The sequence below is a fragment of the Salvelinus fontinalis genome, chromosome 33 (assembly GCF_029448725.1).
Source record: "Salvelinus fontinalis isolate EN_2023a chromosome 33, ASM2944872v1, whole genome shotgun sequence".
In the NCBI taxonomy this organism is placed as follows: domain Eukaryota; kingdom Metazoa; phylum Chordata; class Actinopteri; order Salmoniformes; family Salmonidae; genus Salvelinus; species Salvelinus fontinalis.
Genome location: NC_074697.1, coordinates 49,159,166 through 49,177,362, shown reverse-complemented (window position 1 = coordinate 49,177,362; position 18,197 = coordinate 49,159,166). Strand labels below are relative to the sequence as shown.

The window sequence follows — 18,197 nt, the reverse complement described above, 5'->3', positions numbered from 1 at the left end:
GCAATGTCTTTCCCTGAGGGAATAAATAAAGTTATATTGAACTGAAAAAGTTAGACCCTTGTGTTTCTCTAAAAAGCTATGTATTCTTTGGTTTCAGTATAGTGCAGTCATGGATCAAATGATCCCTCTGCCTCATCTCCATCTCTCCTCTTTGTCCCCATCTCTCGCTCTCTGCTGTGTAGGAGATCCAGCAGGAGACAGACATCCCGGAGAGGGAGCTAGTGCGAGCGCTGCAGTCGCTGGCCTGCGGGAAGCCCACCCAGCGGGTCCTCACCAAGGAGCCCAAGTCCAAGGAGATCGAGAACGGTCATGTGTTCACCGTCAACGACCAGTTCACCTCCAAGCTGCACCGCGTGAAGATCCAGACAGGTAGACAAACCCAGTTAGCCATACAGACCAGTCTTGTAGAACACAGATTTAAAGAGCTAGGGCATGCATAACCAAAATGGCACAAAAACAACCAGGATTTATTTTGTTTCAACATAGGTTTCTGAAGCATGGCGTTGAACTGTATGCATACCAACCTTCTAGGGTCATTCTAACCACAGAATTATAATGAGATTCTATTTATCTGATTCTACCTCTGATAGTTGTAGTGAAACCCCACTGATCTCCACTCGTCTGGATAGCCCAACCAAAGATTTACCTGTGTAGCGTGAATTTATTTTTATTTCACTAGGCAAGTCGGTTAAGAACTAAGTCTTATTTACAATGTCGGCCTAACCCGGATGATGCTGGGCCAATTGTGCGCCGTCCTATGGCACTCCCAATCACGGCCGGATGTGATACAGCCAGGATACGAACCAGGGACGGTAGTGATGCCTCTTGTACTGAGATGCAGTGCCTTAGACCGCTGCGCCACTTGGAAGCCCAGTGATATAGTCCTGTGCATGTAGCTGTCATATGAGGTGCCCGGCTGAAACTGGTTTCCGTGTGTTGGTCGCTAGTCGCCGCTAAGCAAGGAGAGACGGACCCGGAGAGGAAGGAGACGCGGCAGAAAGTGGACGATGATAGGAAGCACGAGATCGAGGCGGCCATCGTCCGCATCATGAAGTCTAGAAAGAAGATGCAGCATAACGTGTTGGTAGCAGAGGTCAGTGGAATACAGTGTATGAACATTGAGGTGTTTCGGGGTACTTCTGTCTGTACCTCTCAGTATTTCATTTACGTCAGTAATTAGATGTAAGATCCGGGTCTGATTGGGTCTGTTTGTACCATCTCTCCAGGTCACCCAGCAATTGCGATCGCGATTCCTCCCCAGTCCTGTAGTCATCAAGAAGCGCATTGAAGGACTCATTGAGCGGGAATATTTGGCACGGACACCGGAGGATCGCAAAGTGTACACTTATGTAGCATAAAGGCGTGAATTCAATCAAACAATACTTTTTTTGGGGGGGGGGGGGGTCTTGTGTTGTGTATGACCTTGGAAGTTTGTCTGATACTGGGAAGCTTACCTTTCTTTCATTGGAAAAAAAAAGACAAGGTTTTTTAAAATATATTTTAGCTAAATGGAGGGATTGGATGTAGCTTTGTTACAGTTTCATGTTCCTTATGTGGCCTTGGGGAGAATTTGGGTGGAGAGTGGGAATGCATCAAGTGTACTGCATTCAAGCCCAATAAACAAAGGAAAAGAAAACTAGCATAAACAAAATAATACAAAACATATACCAAGCGAATGTGGGTTGGCTACACAAAGACCAAGAAAATATTTGAAATTTCTCCCGTTTTAAATGTTGATGTAAATGTGTTTGTGTTTTTTCGTGGCACCATGCTGGTTGTACAGGTTGTCAGACACTATTGGCCTTTCCCACCCCCCCTCTAGGACTTTAATCAAAGAGAAGAGGACATGGATGTTGTTGCTGGTTTGCAGAGAACAGGAGCAGTTGCTTGATAGCATGCTTTATCTTATGGAGTGCTCTATACAAGGTGGATGTTTTTTTTGTCTTTTTTTCTTTTTCAATGGGGCCTATTGTACAATTGGATTGTCAGCCCAGAAAATAGTTCTCTCCTTGGAATTGTAGGTTCTTCCCAATGCAGATCACAAAGGGAAGTTCTTTTTTTTTCTTATTGCATTTCAATTGGAACCAATTTATCACCATGTTTTAATGTGTATAAATTGTAAATAATTGTACTCACTAAAGTGGACTGTACAGGGCCTAGTTTTCATCATATTAAGTGTAGAAAAATAAATTGTACAACGAAGGGAATTTTGCCTCCTACCTGTTTCACAACTCTGCCTTGTGTATTCCTCTCTGAGAGCAGAGAAAGCCACACTAAAATTGTCTTTACTGTGAAATATCTGCTCCTCTGACCATAATTGAAGCCTAATGCATAGAGGGAACCACAGTCGAACTGTTACGCAGCCAAGAGGAATTCAAAATAACCATGTGTATTGCTTTCAAACAGTGGTAGCCAACTTTGAGTCTGCACTTGCTTTAAAACTGCAATGTTTCTAACTGAATCCCCTCAAGTAAATGTTATTTATCAGTGTGCAATTAATTTGGTTGAGGCCACATGACATGGGATAAATGTGCATCTCACAAGTACTACAGACAGCTGCTATGACAAGTTAATGTTAAATATTAGAAAATAAAAATTTATTAATGAGACATTTGTGGCCAATAGAAGATGCCAATTATAGTCTCCAATGTTCCAGAATGGCTACCACAGAACTAGAATCATTATATTTGCTATGTCTACAAACAAATCACATGCTAGAACACATTAAGAATGTGGCAATGTAACAAGGGCTAAAATGGGGCATAGGTGCCAGGGTTGTTAATGCTCTTTAACAGAAATGTGACAGATGATGGCCTCATTTTCTCAGGATTCCATTCTCATTTACATTACGGAAGTGGTATTACCTCCTTTGCCCCTCAAAGTCTAGTTAACCCGTCTGGACTATCCTTTGTCTGCTCATACGTGACGGTGAGACGACTGCCATCTGGCGCTATTCTGCATATTATTTTCCTAATTTAGAGTAGACTAAGCCCTTTCTCCCATTTTTCATTTCTCCTGGTCAACTGCACGTCTTTATTCATGTGCTGGTGAGTAGACACGACTTTTCTATTTATTCTTTTTTTGCAGCCTTCCTAAATGACATTCTACTCCCTGTTTAAAATAGCTATGTCTAAAGGTACCAGTACAGCAGATGACGTCAGTGTCCCAGCTAGAACGATGCTCGTGAAAAAACAACAGACTTCGCTAACGGGCTGACTGAACGGTGCCAATTCTTGTCATCAGTCTAGAAGTTAGGGCCACTACAAAAATGTGCTTTTCTCCATAGGACTCGATTGAAGTCCGGTGGCATTATCGGACAATGCTACGAAGATCGATTCTATTCAACGGAACCGTTGATGAAAACGTGGATTCGGGAGCTGAGACTGCCGAGTAAGTTCCTTAAGCTAGTTAGCTAGCTAGCATTTGTTTGCGGTATCCAAGTACTGGCAAGATGTGAATCATTACCATTTCCCTTTGTGCAGTATAAGTTCCCCAGCTAAATCTACTTCAGTGTTTTATATCAACGTTACAGGCGGTGTGATTGGCTAACGTTAGTAATTTAAAACGAGTCACATACAACTTAGTGGGTGGGAATCACTAGCTAGTTACAATAGCTAAAGATAGCTTGCCGAACGTTTTTGCATGCAACAACAGCCCAAACAGGCAATTGTAAATGGTCATCCTCTTTCTGGTCTAAATTAGTTAGGTAGCTACAGTTACACTTATGATTAATCTTATTATGTCAACTTACAAGTAAGATAACTTTAATGTGGTTTACTAACCTTAAATAGCTAGCAAAAAATGTACTGTTGGCTTGATTGTTAGTTACTAGCTAGGCTTCTCTAACTCACCACATAGCCGTTGTCATAGTGACGAAAGATGCATGTTTCCACGGCGAGTTGACACTGCTGGGCTAGGAACTCACAGAGAAGGAGCTGCCAGATGCGTCATAATAGTCAGGAAGTAAAGTCACACTGGGAGCCACATTTGAAATTGAATACATTGAGCAGGGTGGAGAAAGTCGCATTAATACACTATGTAAATGTATTTTCGGGAGGGTTGTGGTCACCAGTCATGTAATACATTAAATATATACATCTGTCTGTGCCCAATAATGTTTGTACCATGTTTTATTTTGCTGCGGTGTTGTTTGCTACCATGTTGTCAAGTGTTGCTGCCATGCTATGTTGTCCTAGGTCTCTCTATTTCGTGTCGTCTCTCTTTTGTCTGTTTTGTCCTATATTTTTATTTAATGTTATTTAATCCCAGCCCCTATCCCCGCAGGAGGTCTTTTGGTAGGCCATCATTGTAAATTATAATTTGTTCTTAACTGATTTCCTAGTTAAACACAGGTTAAATCATGGTTAAGGGCGGTGTACAAGCACTCCGCGTTGCATCGTGCTTTAGAACAGCCCTTAGCCATGGTATATTGGCCATTTACCACAAACCCCCGAGGTGCCTTATTGCTATTATAAACTGGTTACCAATGTAATTAGAGTAGTAAAAATACAAATTTTGTCATACCCCTGATATACCACGGCTGTCAGACAATCAGCATTCAGGGGTCGAACCACCCAGTTTATAATGTGAATTCACACCTCCTCGTTATTGCTTAAATATACAACAGGGTTTGGAAACTAGGTTTGACCTCCAGCCAATTTGTTCCTGTGCTTGTCGGCGGCCAGACTATAATTAGCCTATTAGCAAATAGGTTACTAGCTGCCCAATTCATTACACTACACATTTAACTTGGTTATTGGGCAAATCAATTCAATGACTCATTTCATTCTGATTAGTGGTAAAATCACCAATGTCTATTAAGAGTACATATGTTAATCGTTAATCGGCTAGCTGCTGAAAATACATTTGACCGGTCATGCTTATCGGTCTATAGGACATTTGCATAATTTGTGGAATTAAATTGGTGCTTGTGTATTTTCGTTAGTCGTCATTAGGGATGCACCGATATGACATTTTTGGCCGATATCCGATATTTTCCTTGCCAAAAAAACTATACAGCTATTACAATTTTCTGCGGCCTTTGAAGCATTCTAGTACAGTTAAATAGTTGTAATACACACACTGACCAAAACGTTATTTTGTTGGCATTTACGTATGTCCCCATTACCAGTAAAACATAATCAAAACATTTCTTTCACTTACTTGCTGTGCTGCTTCGTTGTTCATTTGTTCAGTCTCAACCAGGATTTCATCATACATGTCAAGCAGTGAAGTTTCAGCTCTGTCTGTCCGTGGCCTCTCTTCCTCGGTGCGCACTGTCACTGTGTCCGTTTCCATCTTGTCCAGCTGTGTCTAACGTTTCACGTAAACCCTATTTCTTGTCTGCATCGACGTAACGGTACTTGTACCTAGCATCGAGCATGGTGGCGACATAGTAAAGAGGCTCAGAGAGACTGCCACCAAATCGCTTGTTCACAGCCTCTTGTAGAGTACTTTTGCAAGTTTTAACCCCACGGTATGTGTCGGCAATTTTGCTGAGCAGGCGTTTCAATGCCATGACAGAGGGTATCACTTTTGCTGCAGACTTATTTCTCGAGTCAGTTGTTCGAATGGAGCTAGGAGTATTCATGTTTCAAACATGTTCTCAAATGCCATTGAAATGGCAGCAGCGGTATGAGAACCAGCCACCATCTTCAACATGCAATACGGCATTCCTCAGTACGAAATCCTCGTCGACCCACTGTGCTGCCAGACTCCTTATGTTCACGGGGCTGACATTGCTGGGCCAAATGTCAGTCGTGAAGCTAATAGCAGTGACACCCATAGCAAGTAGCTCATAGATGTGCGTTTCAACAATACTGTGTAACTCCGGTAGGGCAACATCTGAAAAATTGCACCTACTTAGTAGTGTGTACCGGTGCTCGACCAATCGGCGAAAGCCAACATCATCCACGACAGAGATCGGTTGATAGCCAATGAATTCCATTTCACCTTTTGAGTTGTCTCGCTGAAATTTTCTTATTCTTTCAAATGACTGCTCGACTTGGAAGTTCTTGGAAGTGTGCGCTTGGTATTTTTCTGCTTTTGTTCTGTGTAGCGCTGTATTTTTCGTAGCGTCATTACATCATCTACCTATGGTATGCACGTCAGCTTTGACATCGGTTTTGCACATCAGCGCTAAACTAGACATCGGGCCGACGTTGGCATTTTTAGCTAATATTGTCCGATTCCGATATGCTTACCGATATATCGTGCATCACTAGTCATCATGCATATTATTTATCACAGCATACAGAGCCTAGTTTGGGGAGCGGAATAGTCTACCACCTGTCAGACAGCCTGAGAGTAGCTCCTCAAAAAGTCTGTAGGCTACTGGAGTGAAACCTACTTTTGTAAGACCAGTTATTGCGCAACAAATAACAATTCTAAATGCAATCACGTGTTAACTTGTGGCCACGATTTAAAAGGAGCTATTTTTATTTCTCAATCTCAACTCGTAATTAAAGTACTATCAGCACGTCACCCACCACATTGCAGTGTGAGCTTGAGGCAGTATAATTGTTTGAAACCTGAATATTTTACTTTACTTCAAATTAGCTTGCCTCAAAGTAGCCTTGCAAAAATCCATCCGTAGAAACATAGAGGCAATTATTTTATAAAGCCTTCCTCATTAACCAGCATTTCTCTCCTGTTCTATTTGTAGTGTTTTTGGTTTTATCACCTATAGAATAACTAATAACTGGACAGGATAGAAGAGCTTCGTTGGGAAACTTTACTGATCCAAACCATGATAGTACAACACAGAGGCATGTTCGAGGCAGCACGTTTTATCAACGTATCAAAATTAAGAGGTCACAGTATTAACCAATCAAGTAAGTGATAATCCTATCTAGGCAGATTACCATGTTAATAGATCAATCTATTACACTCGTTTACACCGTAACATCTCACATATACATTTTAAGCATTACCGCAATTGTAAACTAAGCCCCATTCATTTTAACAGAGATCAATAAATGTCAACAGGTTACATTTGTTTTTTCAGTCTTTGAACTCAATAGTCTTTGAACTGAACAGTCTTGTTTTTTTACTTACAGGTCAAGTGTTTTCGGAACATTACAGATGCTTTCAGGATACCTACGTTCCTCAGGCTGCTTTGTGGGACTCCTTGAGCTTGCTGGAGTTGGTAAGTTTCCAGTGTTGGCTAGGCAACTTGACTTAGGCTGAGGTTGCTGTCCAGGAACGTTGGTGAGCGGTCTGAACTGTAGCTGTCAATGAGATATCAGTCAGAACTGGAGCTGTCTGTGGGATATCGGGGGATGTCCTTTGGGGTTGACAGTTCTTCGCAGTGCTAGCTGTGCCACTAGAGATCCTGGTTCGAGTCCAGGCTCTGTCGCAGCCGGCCGCTACCGGGAGACCCATGGGGCGGTGCACAATTGGACCAGCGTCGTCCGGGTTAGGGGAGGGTTTGGCCGGCAGGGATGTTCTTGTCCAATTGCGCTCTAGTGACTCGCAATGCATGCTGACCCTGTCGCCAGGTGTACAGTGTTTCCTCCGACACATTGGTGCGGCTGGCTTCCGGGTTAAGCGGGCGTTGTGTCAAGAAGCAGTGCGGCTTGGCTGGGTTATGTTTCGGGGGACACACAGCTCTCGACCTTCGCCTCTCCCGAGTCCGTACAGGAGTTTGGGGTCATTGTCCATTTGGAAGAGCCATTTGCGACCAAGCTTTAACTTACTGACTGATGTCTTGAGATGTTGCTTCAATATATCCACATAATTTTCCTGCCTCATGATGCCATCTATTTTGAGAAGTGCACCAGTCCCTCCTGCAGCAAAGCACCCCCACAACATGATGCTGCCACCCCCGTGCTTCACGGTTGGGATGGTGTTCTTCGGCTTGCAAGCGTTTCCCTTTTTCCTCCAAACATAACGATGGTCATTATGACCAAACAGTTCTATTTTTGTTTCATCAGACCAGAGGATATTTCTCCAAAAAGTATGCTCTTTCTCCCCATGTGCAGTTGCAAACTGTAGTCTGGCTTTTTTATGGCAGTTTTGTAGCAGTGGTTTCTTCATTGCTGAGCGACCTTTCAGGTTATGTCGATGTAGAACTCGTTTTACTGTGGATATAGATGCTTTTACCTGTTTCCTCCAGCATCTTCACAAGGTCCTTTGTTGTTGTTCTGGGATTGATTTGCCCTTTTCGCACCAAAGTACGTTCATCTCGAGGAGATAGAACGCATCTCCTTCCTGTGCGGTATGACGGTTGCGTGGTCCCATGGTGTTTATACTTGCGTACTATTGTTTGTACAGATGAACGTGGTACCTTCAGGCGTTGGGCAATTGCCCCCAAGGATGAGCCAGACTTGTGGAGGGCTACAATGGTTTTTCTGAGGTCTTGGCTGATTTCTTTTGATTTCCCCATGATGTCAAGCAAAGAGGCACTAAGTTTGAAGGTAGGCCTTGAAATACATCCACAGGTACACCTCCAATAGGCAAATTGACGTCAATCAGAAGCTTCTAAAGCCATGACATCATTTTCTGGAATTTTCCAAGCTGTTTAAAGGCACAGTCAACTTAGTATATGTAAACTTCTGACCCACTGGAATTGTGATACAGTGTGAAATAATCTGTATGTAAAACAATTGTTGGAAAAATACCTTGTCATGCTCAAAGTAGATGTCCTAACCGACTTGCCAAAAAAATTCATTTGATTTTGATGATGATCGTATAATGGAAAAGGGGAAACTATTCAGATTTATGTTTGTCCTACAAGAGGAAATCTTAGCATTTCTCACACATCACATAGGCCTAAACAAAACAGGAAACACAGCAGGAAACAAACAATAGGAACAGTCAGAACGATAACTTTCCTACCATCCCATGCCTGCCCATATGGGGAGTTGTTCATAATAGTGATAGACCCTGGGATGAAAATCCTCCCAAAGCGTGGAGTGCGCACCATTTAATTGTCTAATTTCTATGACCTGATGGGAGATCAAAGCAGTAGTGGAGTGGGTGGTCTGGGCTTGTAATTGTGGCGATCTTTGCGCTGTATAGCGCCTTTGTTCAGTAGTTGAGGGGGATCCAATCAGTTTAGAGTCCGTGACAAAATGTAATAGTAGGCCTATAGGCTACTCCAGTGACATGTAATAGCCTATACACGTTATTGTAATGCAAACGTTCTGAACATACACTGCGAAACTTGAAAGGACGTATTGTTCTCACTTCTCACAGTCAAGCGAAACGATACAATGTACCACTTGTGCACCAGTGGGCTTTGAAAAGGAAACAACGGTATGTACAACATTGCTCCCAAACCGCATGATGCGAGATTTTTTTCCCCGCTATATTAATTGTAATTACAAGTTGCACATCAAAATATTTTGGGTTATATGATTGTCTGCTCTGCCATTCCTCCCCATCACACCAGGGCTGCCAAAAATACAGGTTTACTATAAAATGTAAATGGGGAAGATAATGGAAAAATATATATAAAATGGCTCCTGACTACCAAGAGATGTATATAGTGAGAAGAGCCCTTCCGAAAATACATTTTAAATCGTGTTTGAATGCAAAAAAAAAAAAAATCCAGTGCGGCTTTACTTCCTGGCTATTATGAGTCTTCTCTGTATGTTCCTAGCTGCCATGGTGCCTACATTTGATTTCAAGCATGAGGGGTAGCTGGCTGCTAGATCATTTACTACTGAACAGATTATGGTACAAAGGTATAGTTTTAGTGTGTGCTAAAACAATGGCTTATTGATTTGTTTTTCCATTGTGTTTTTGGAATTGTCTTTATAATTGTCTGCCACTCACTTATTTTCTAGATCTGATTGCAGTAAGATGACATCAGCAAGCAGTAAGTATTATACAATTTATATTCCTTTCGCACATGCACGTTGTTGGTGTCTCTTCTGATACAGACAATATTCTGTTCAAACTGACTGTCTTATTCTGTAATGTCAGTGGAAGGGTTTTTCTTCAGTTTCATTGTGATCCTCATGTCTTGGTTACCTCCCTAACCCGGTTCCTCTGTGGCTGTGTTGTCAGGTGAGCTACTGGCCAGTCGGGTCCAGGAGCCCCTGATGATGAGCATGCACCTGCTGGCCAACCCTGGGGACTCGCTCCTGCTGCAGCACACCCTGGACCGCCTCCTCCGCTGGGTGTGCCCCAGCCTGCGCCTCTTCCACGTCTCCGAACGGGCCTGCCCCCTCCGCGACTACGCCCGCTCCCGCTTGTGCCCCGTGGCCGGGTACCCCTCCCTGGCTGTGACCGTCTTCCTCCATGAGGCCTACGGTGAGGAGCGCATCCTCCGGGTGCTGGACTTCCTGCAGCGCCCCCCCTGGCAGTACCACCACACGGAGAGCTGCGGTGGGAGGACCGGGGGCGTCCACATTACCTCCTCCACCTCCCCGGCCAATGCCCTGCTCCGGCCCTACCTCCTGCCCAGCCGAGACTTCTACAGCCTGGGCACGGGGATGCCTGTGTGGGGGGTGCGCCCGGTGCACTGCGGCGGGGAGATGCTGCGGGTGACGCTCTACAGCAGCTACGATAACTTTGACGACGCGGTGCGGCTTTATGAGACGGTGCTGCAGAGGCAGGTGGAGGAGCAGAAGACTGGGTTCTGTTGGTTTACGCTCTACACGGAACCAGGGCTGTGTCTGCAGCTGGCTCTCAAACAACTCTCCCCAGGGGTCAGGGTGGAGGCCTGCAACTCAGCTGTGCTGCAGTTCAGGGTGGAGGAGATGGGTCAGCTCGTGCCCCTGCTGCCCAATCCGTGCACGCCCATCAGCGCCACACGCTGGCAGACCGAAGACCTGGACGGGAACAAGATACTCTTCCAGGTATTTTAATTGACATGACACAATTTCCTACATTGCACGACAGTACTTTTATTCAGACTCCTGTGTGGATCTGTGGTCAGAGATAGTGCCAGTAATATATAGATGGAAATAAGCTACCGTGTATTTTATGATTTGCCTTTTGTCTTACCTTCGCCACACGGCGTCTTCTTGCTGCATTTCTTTCCCTACATTTAAACGATGAGAAGTGCAAAGCCCAGTTGCTTCTTGAGATGGAAATATATGTTTGGGTTTAGAGTTGTGGTAAATGTTTAGCTGCTATGTGAAACCTCTGTGGTTTCTGCCCCCTGAGGAGCTATCGGAAGCAATCCTCTATGGCTGTGAAAACACCAGAGGCGGCTGGTGGGAGGAGCTATGAGGACGGGCTGGAGTGGTATCAAACAAATGGAAACAATGTGTTTGACTTCGTTTCATTGATAAAATTCCAGCCATTACAATAGAGCTCCTCCTATATTTCCCCCCACCAGCCTCCTATGGAAAACATGTAACACTGGAGGAAGTCCCTCTATGATGATCTTTTAGCTACAGTGAGACTACTGTTCTGCATTCAGGCTGATTGTCTTGTAAAACCATCAGGATAAAGACTGGGCCAGTAGCAAAATAATGTAAATGCAGTCTGTGTGTGCAGCACAGAGATACAGCGAGCTCCAAAAGTATTTGGGACAGTGACCAGTTTATTGTTGTTTTGCCTCTGTACTCCAGCACTTTGAAATGATACAATGACCAGGATATTTTTATCCATCTCGGATGAACCATTTAGAAATTACAGAACTTTTTGAACATGGTTCCCCCATTTTTTTTATTTTTTTTTAGGAGACTTTTATGTGTATTAAAGTAGTCAAAAGTGTAGTATTTGGTCCCATATTTAGAGTACGCAATGATTACATCAAGCTTGTGACTACAAATTTGTTGGATGCATTTGCTCTTGGTTTTGCTTGGGTTTCCGATTTATTTTGTGGCCAATAGAAAACTTTTACAAAAGGAAGTAACAAGTTGCCAGAGGAACATAAACTGGGGATAAACGAAATAAAAGGTTGTGGTCAAACAACCCAGGCCTCTCTATCACCTGTCCCCTCCCTGGCCTAGACATAAATGACAAGGCTTAAATACCCTACCCTCAATATGGACCATACCATTATTAACCAATCGTCAATTAGCAGGTTCAAATACAGGCATGAAATCACAATTAACTGATTCAGGCAATAATCAATATTAATAATCAAAACAAACAGCAAATGCATCCAACAAGTTTGTGGAGTCACAAGCTTGATGTAGTCATTGTGTGCTATGAATATGGGACCAAATACTAAACGTTTGACTACTTTAATACATATACGTGAATTTGTCCCAATACATTTGGTCCCCTAAAATGGGGGGACGATGTACAAAAAGTGTTCTGTAATTTCTAAACGGTTCACCCGATATGAATGTAAATACCTTCAAATTTAAAGCTGACAATCTGCACTTTAACCTCATGGGTATTGTATAATTTCAAATCCAAAGTTCTGCAGTACAGAGCCTAAAGAACAAAACGTGTCACAGTCCCAATACTTTGAGCTCCCTGTATATCACTGCACTGGTTTCCCCTACTCTATAAATGCACCCACTCCCACACAGAATGATGGCCTCCAGGCGTCCTCGGGTTTTATACAGTATCAAACACTCTCATTTGCCTTTCCTTCACGACATGTTGGCCAATAAATGGAAACACTCCAAGCCAAGGCTGGGTTCAGGAAGGCAAAGCATAAAATGGTTAACATTGAAACATACTTTCCCCATTGCAACCACTGCATAAATGCATATTAACTTTGAGAGGCATGAATCGTCCGAATGGGCTGCATACAAGCTAAGATTTTGGTTGTCAATCTTAAAGCTGCAATATTTACTTTTTTGGCCGACCCTACCAAAATGGGAGTTAAAAATCTGTCATTCCCATTGAAAGCAAATCTAAGAAGCGGTAGATCTGTTCTATATGCACTATTTCTATTCTTCCCATGCTTAAGTTTCGTTTTTGCCTTTTTACTTTCGGTTTTGTACACCAGCTAAAAATACAATATTTTTGGTTATGGAAAATATATTTCACAGCGGTATAGATAGTACAATGATTCTCTACACCCTACTTGCTTGTTTTGTCACAGAAACTGAAATTAGGCAAACTATTAGAATTTTATCAACCAGGAAATGGCGGGGCGATTTCTGCATAGTGCATCTTTAATTGGAACTTAGGTTTGTTTTTCCTGTCTCTTTGGGCTCCATAATTGTTGAACCGTCCATTCCTTTCACCTCAAGTCTTCCAGAGAAAGTTAAGATTGTCAATCTCTGTCCCCCAGGTAAAAGCCCCAGAGCAGCCTCAGCGACCCCTGACCTGTGCCTTCCCTCTGACCTGCCCCAGCGTCTCGCCCAGAGGGCTATTGAGGAGCGTCGTGTGTCCCCCACCAGCAGCCCACGCCCTGCAGCCCTGCGGCCAGATGACCCCAGTGACCCGTCCAGGGAACAGGCCGCGTACCGACCCAGGCCTGGATAGGCCTGTTTTACCCGGGGGTCTGCGGTGTGGGGGGGAAAGCATGGGCTCAGACAGCTGCTACAGCACCCCTCCAGGCAGCTCCTGCTACTCATCTCAGCGCAGCAGTCCCGCCACGCTATCCGTTAACCACCCCCACGAATCCACCCCTCTCTCATGCTCCGCCTCCCCGGCGCGGCCCTCCCTGTCCATCTCCCATCTACTGCTGGAGGAGGAGGAAGAGCCGGAGACCAACGTGGACACGGGCGTTCCCGTGACAACGACCCCGCGCTCGGACACAGACTTCACCATGGCAACCAGCTCGAGGGACACAGGCGCCTCGGTGACGCCGCGTTCCGAGAGACCAGCCGCTGTGGGAGCCTCTGCCCTGGAGAGCCTGGCAAGGGAGCTGAGTGCCTGTCTACCGGAAGCTCACACACCTCCACCCCACCACAGGACTTGGGTTGTGAGCAGCTCTGCCAAAGCTGCCAGTCCCGGGTGCAGGGAAGGGTCACCAGCCTGGGATAGCAGTGTTATCAACTGGGCATCGCCGGGTCAGAGCCACTCCAGGGGGCCTGTGGGGCCACAGACTCCTGCTAAGCCAGCAGCAAAGGCTCTGTCACCCACACACAGCACAGACCCAATAGATGAGTTCTTCATCTGACTCCTTTCTGCAGTGTAGCAGGCAGGCAGTTGTAGGACATTTGTCACTATCTAACATAATGTAACTTGATGTTCCCTCCAGAGGGAGACTGGGAAGCTCATTGAAACCATGGAGACACAAAGGACCTAACTTCCTGGTGCTCAGACCGTCATGCCAGTCTAGGTTTGTGTCCAAAATGTCACCCTATCCCCTATGTAGTGCTGGTGGGCTCTAGTCAGAAGTAGTGCGCAATAGGGAATAGGGTGCCCTTTTGGATGCAAACTAGCTAGGCTAGGACGGGTAAAGCCTATAGTAAATGAAACGATGTTACGCCCAAGGATTTCAGATACACAATTATTGTATAACTAACTCGGCTACTATGCATTTTATTACCAATGGAAATGGATACAAAAATGTGCCGCGAGTGGGTAGATACATTTGTGTGGTTGGTTAGTTCATGTGGCTGTCTGTGAAAGCTGATCTGTGTGGTAGACCTTACCCCAAGAATGCACTGTCTATTAGGTCTGACTCCTGGGTCAGAGGTTAGTATTGTACAGTATCATTATCCTATTTTTCTAGAATTAACACATTGTATTTCAACAATGACTGTTGTATCTTCTAAAACTATACTAAACCATTGGTTGTATTGAGTAGACCTTGCCAAACCACCGTGTTGAAAGGACACATTTTGATAAGACATTAAATGCTGATAATTCATTTATTTTCTGGGGAAACTTTTTCGAAAAGCTGTTTGTTTCAAGGACTGTGGATTGGGCTACATATTTTTGTCATCTGTGTTTTCAAAGATGGATTGAAGACGAGGATACAACGAAAGACTAGAGAGCTAAGAGATACGGCTTGTCTGAGATGATACTCTGTTAATAATGTGTAAAGTGTTGGCTGACATTACCACGGGGTCTTGCAAGGCTGTCTATAAGCTAGGGCTAGATAATGTTTACCAAACTGATCGTCTCGAGGCCGATTTCTTCGACCGATTAGCCTAAACTTGGACTCAAAAGCGCTTTCAATGGAGAATCTCCAATGAGAGTGCTTTTTAGGTCAGAACTATGCGTAATCTGTGTCTGGGAAACAATCCCTTAATAATTTAATGAATTTTAAGACGTGAGTTGTGAAATAGGAATGGTTGTTGTTTAATCGTGTTCCTAAAAACAATTATGAACCAGCATTATGCATCACTAAATTATTATTGACTATTCTGACTAATTTGGGAATATACTGTCATTTGTTTCAGATTGTTTTTAAGACATTATGATGATGAGTGTAACTCCAATACCTTTGCATTGGGTGTCATCTATTGAGCCCTGTTTATACCTGGTGCTAGCATCGGGACGGATCTTGTCCACATTCTGATTGTGCCCACATTTTTAGACAGGTGTAGACTATTAAAATAACTGATTGTGATCAGATCTTCCTGACCACCTTCGGAGGTAGTCGGGGACAAATTGATTGGTTGGATAAAAGCACAGTGGGCAGAGTTTGGTAATGAGGATGTTAGTGCTGGTCGGGGTGGGCGGTGTTTGCAGTGGGTGAAAAGTGATTGCATCTGTTTTGAAACCGGGCTGTCCGACCAGTGATGATGGGCCAGGTGCCCCATTCAAAGCCGATGTTGGAAGTTGGCTCAGAACAAAGTGATGTAGGCCTATGTCAAGCACGTGGAGTAATGACTTAGGGCTGGATTCAATCTGTATCGCAGAAGTATTGCGGAATATCCAGGTTATAGCTCAATTTAAAGGCGATATTCCTGCGTTCGCGGAGACTGCTTTCACGTTAAATGCAGCATGTTTTCGGCTCAATCGGAACTTGCCTTTACATTTTAACGCTGATCTTCCGCGATACAGATTTTATCCACCCCTTAGGAGTTTTTACTTGCGAAAGTGTTGTTCGCTCTTGATAAATCCCAATGCAACTTTATAATCTACTGATATAGGAAATAACTCACTGACTTTGTTTTTTTTAAGTGTTATGATGCCCTCTGGCACAGAAGGTCACAGGTTCTAATCTTGCCGATGCCCTTTCTCAAAAAAAGGTATATTTATTGGACACTTAAACTAGGAATATTCTTGGTTTAGTATCAGCAATGCTAACGGATAAGTATATATTTGGATTAGGTCAGTGTCAGTAGACAAAATGTCTTGTACAGTACTCTACATTTTATAAGTCTGCAATAAAATAATTTAACCACTGGGAGGCGGCAGTGTTCCAAAGAAGCTATCACACACGTTTTTACTTTTTATCTCATAAAAGTGAATTACACATTCAGTTGGTTCTGTTGAATATCTTAAATGTGCAATACCAAAGCATAAACATTCTTAAGAAATCTTTTAAGAAGACAAAGCTTAAACAATTTGGAAAGTGTTCAGACCCCTGGACTTTTTCCACATTTTGTTTCGTTATTATTCTACAATGGATTAAATTGTTTTCCCTCTTCAATCTACACACAATACCCCGATAATGACGAAGCCTTCCAGAAGGACAACCATCTCTGCAGCACTCTACCAATCAGGCCTTTATGGTAGAGAGGGCAGACGGAAGCCACTCCTCAGTAAAAGGCACATGAGTTTGCCAAAAGGCACCTAAAGGACTGATGAAACCAAGATTGAGCTCTGGCCTGAATGCCAAGCGTCACGTCTGGAGAAAACTGGGCACCATCCCTACGGTGAAGCATGGGGATGTTTTTCAGCGGCAGTGACTGGGAGACTAGTCAGATACAAGGGAAAGATGAACGGAGCAAGTTACAGAGGGATCCTTGATGATGAAAATCTGCTCAGGACCTCAAACATGGGGTTCACCTTCCAACAGAACAATGACCTTAAGCACACAGCCAAGACAACGCAGGAGTGGCTTCAGGACAAGTCTTTGAATGTCCTTGAGTGGCCCAGCCATAGCCCGAACGGTCCCGTGTGGCTCAGTTGGTAGAGCATGGCGCTTGCAACGCCAGGGTTGTGGGTTCAATTCCCACGGGGGGACCAGGATGAATATGTATGAACTTTCCAATTTGTAAGTCGCTCTGGATAAGAGCGTCTGCTAAATGACTTAAATGTAAATGTAAACTTGAACCTGATCTAACATCTCTGGAGAGACCTGAAAATAGCTGTGCAGCGACGCTGTCCATCCAACCTGACTGCGCTTTAGAGGATTTGCAGTCGAAGAATGGGGGGAACTCCCCAAATACAGGTGTGCCAAGCGTGTAGCCTCATAACCAAGAAGATTTGAGGCTGCCAAAGGTGCTTCAGGAAAGTAATGAATAAAAGGTCTGAATACTTATGTAAATGTGATATTTTCAGTTGTTATAAATTTGCTAATATTTCTTTACCTGTTTTTGCTTAGTCATTATGGGGTATTGTGTGTAGATTGATGAGGGAACTATTTAATCAATTTTAAGATGAGGCTAAAACGTAGCAAAATGTGAAAAAAAAGTCAAGGGGTCTGAATACTTTCCGAATGCACCGTATATGATATTCAAAAGCATTTTCCATGGAGTTGTTGTTTTACCACTGCAGGTATTTGTCACTAGGGCCGAGATTCAATCAGAGGCACGTTGTAGAGCGCTTGTCCGTAAAGATCATTTCCTATTGAGCCAATATCTGCAGCATTTACCATGAATGCGATCTTCACGAATGTTGGAACATTGCCTTTAAAATGCGAATTGTCGACAGTGCTTTTCAAAGTGCCCGGCCCGGTCCAGGTGTAACGAGCTCAACAATGTTCACGACTAGTGTCGGTTTTATTGTGTCATGAGTCTTACCACAGATGGTCCAGTTCAATGGCACTGATGCCGTTGAGTTCTTGGCCAACGACCCCGGGTGGCTCCAGCCACGTCTTCCATATTTAGATTGCACAGATATTATGGCCTTTTTATATGTTTTGGTAGCCTGAGTACCAGTCTGTTCCACCATCGTTCCACTCCTTGTCATTCAAAACGGTTTGGCATATGATATGGAGTACAAGGACCGGAATATTAGCAGAAACAGATTTGTACCCAAGCTAATGTTTCAGCCTTTTGGCTCATCAACTTTGATGTGAGGGCTGTAGCGGGAGCCCTTAAAGAGGACCATTTGTCCCAGGGGGACATAGTAGAAGGCACAGTCTGGGTGGTGGGGGAAGCCGGCCTGGCTGCTCCCCCTTTGGGAAGCCAGGGCCAGGGTCCAGTAACACCGTAAGCTTACCTCGAAGGGGGGGGGTGTAGGGAGCGAGACAATTCCACACA

At 44.0% G+C, this 18,197-nt stretch overlaps 2 protein-coding genes across 2 annotated transcripts in view; both read left to right on the top strand.

Annotated features, from left to right (window-relative positions):
- The window catches only part of LOC129832458 (cullin-3-like), a 29,416-nt gene extending 27,209 nt beyond the window's left edge, over window positions 1-2,207 (top strand). Inside the window, exons 14-16 of the mRNA XM_055896536.1 lie at window positions 183-369; window positions 948-1,093; window positions 1,227-2,207. Of these exons, the coding sequence (XP_055752511.1) occupies window positions 183-369; window positions 948-1,093; window positions 1,227-1,358 (465 nt within the window). The 3' untranslated portion in view covers window positions 1,359-2,207. The remainder of the gene's footprint in view (window positions 1-182; window positions 370-947; window positions 1,094-1,226) is intronic.
- Window positions 2,208-2,296: 89 nt separating this feature from the next.
- Window positions 2,297-16,172, top strand: LOC129832459 (protein FAM124B). Its single transcript, XM_055896537.1, is given in 6 exon segments — window positions 2,297-3,047; window positions 3,287-3,306; window positions 3,309-3,390; window positions 9,792-9,823; window positions 10,015-10,808; window positions 13,157-16,172. Coding segments are annotated over 6 exon segments (1,770 nt in total). The 5' UTR covers window positions 2,297-3,039; the 3' UTR covers window positions 13,991-16,172.
- Window positions 16,173-18,197: the final 2,025 nt, after the last annotated feature.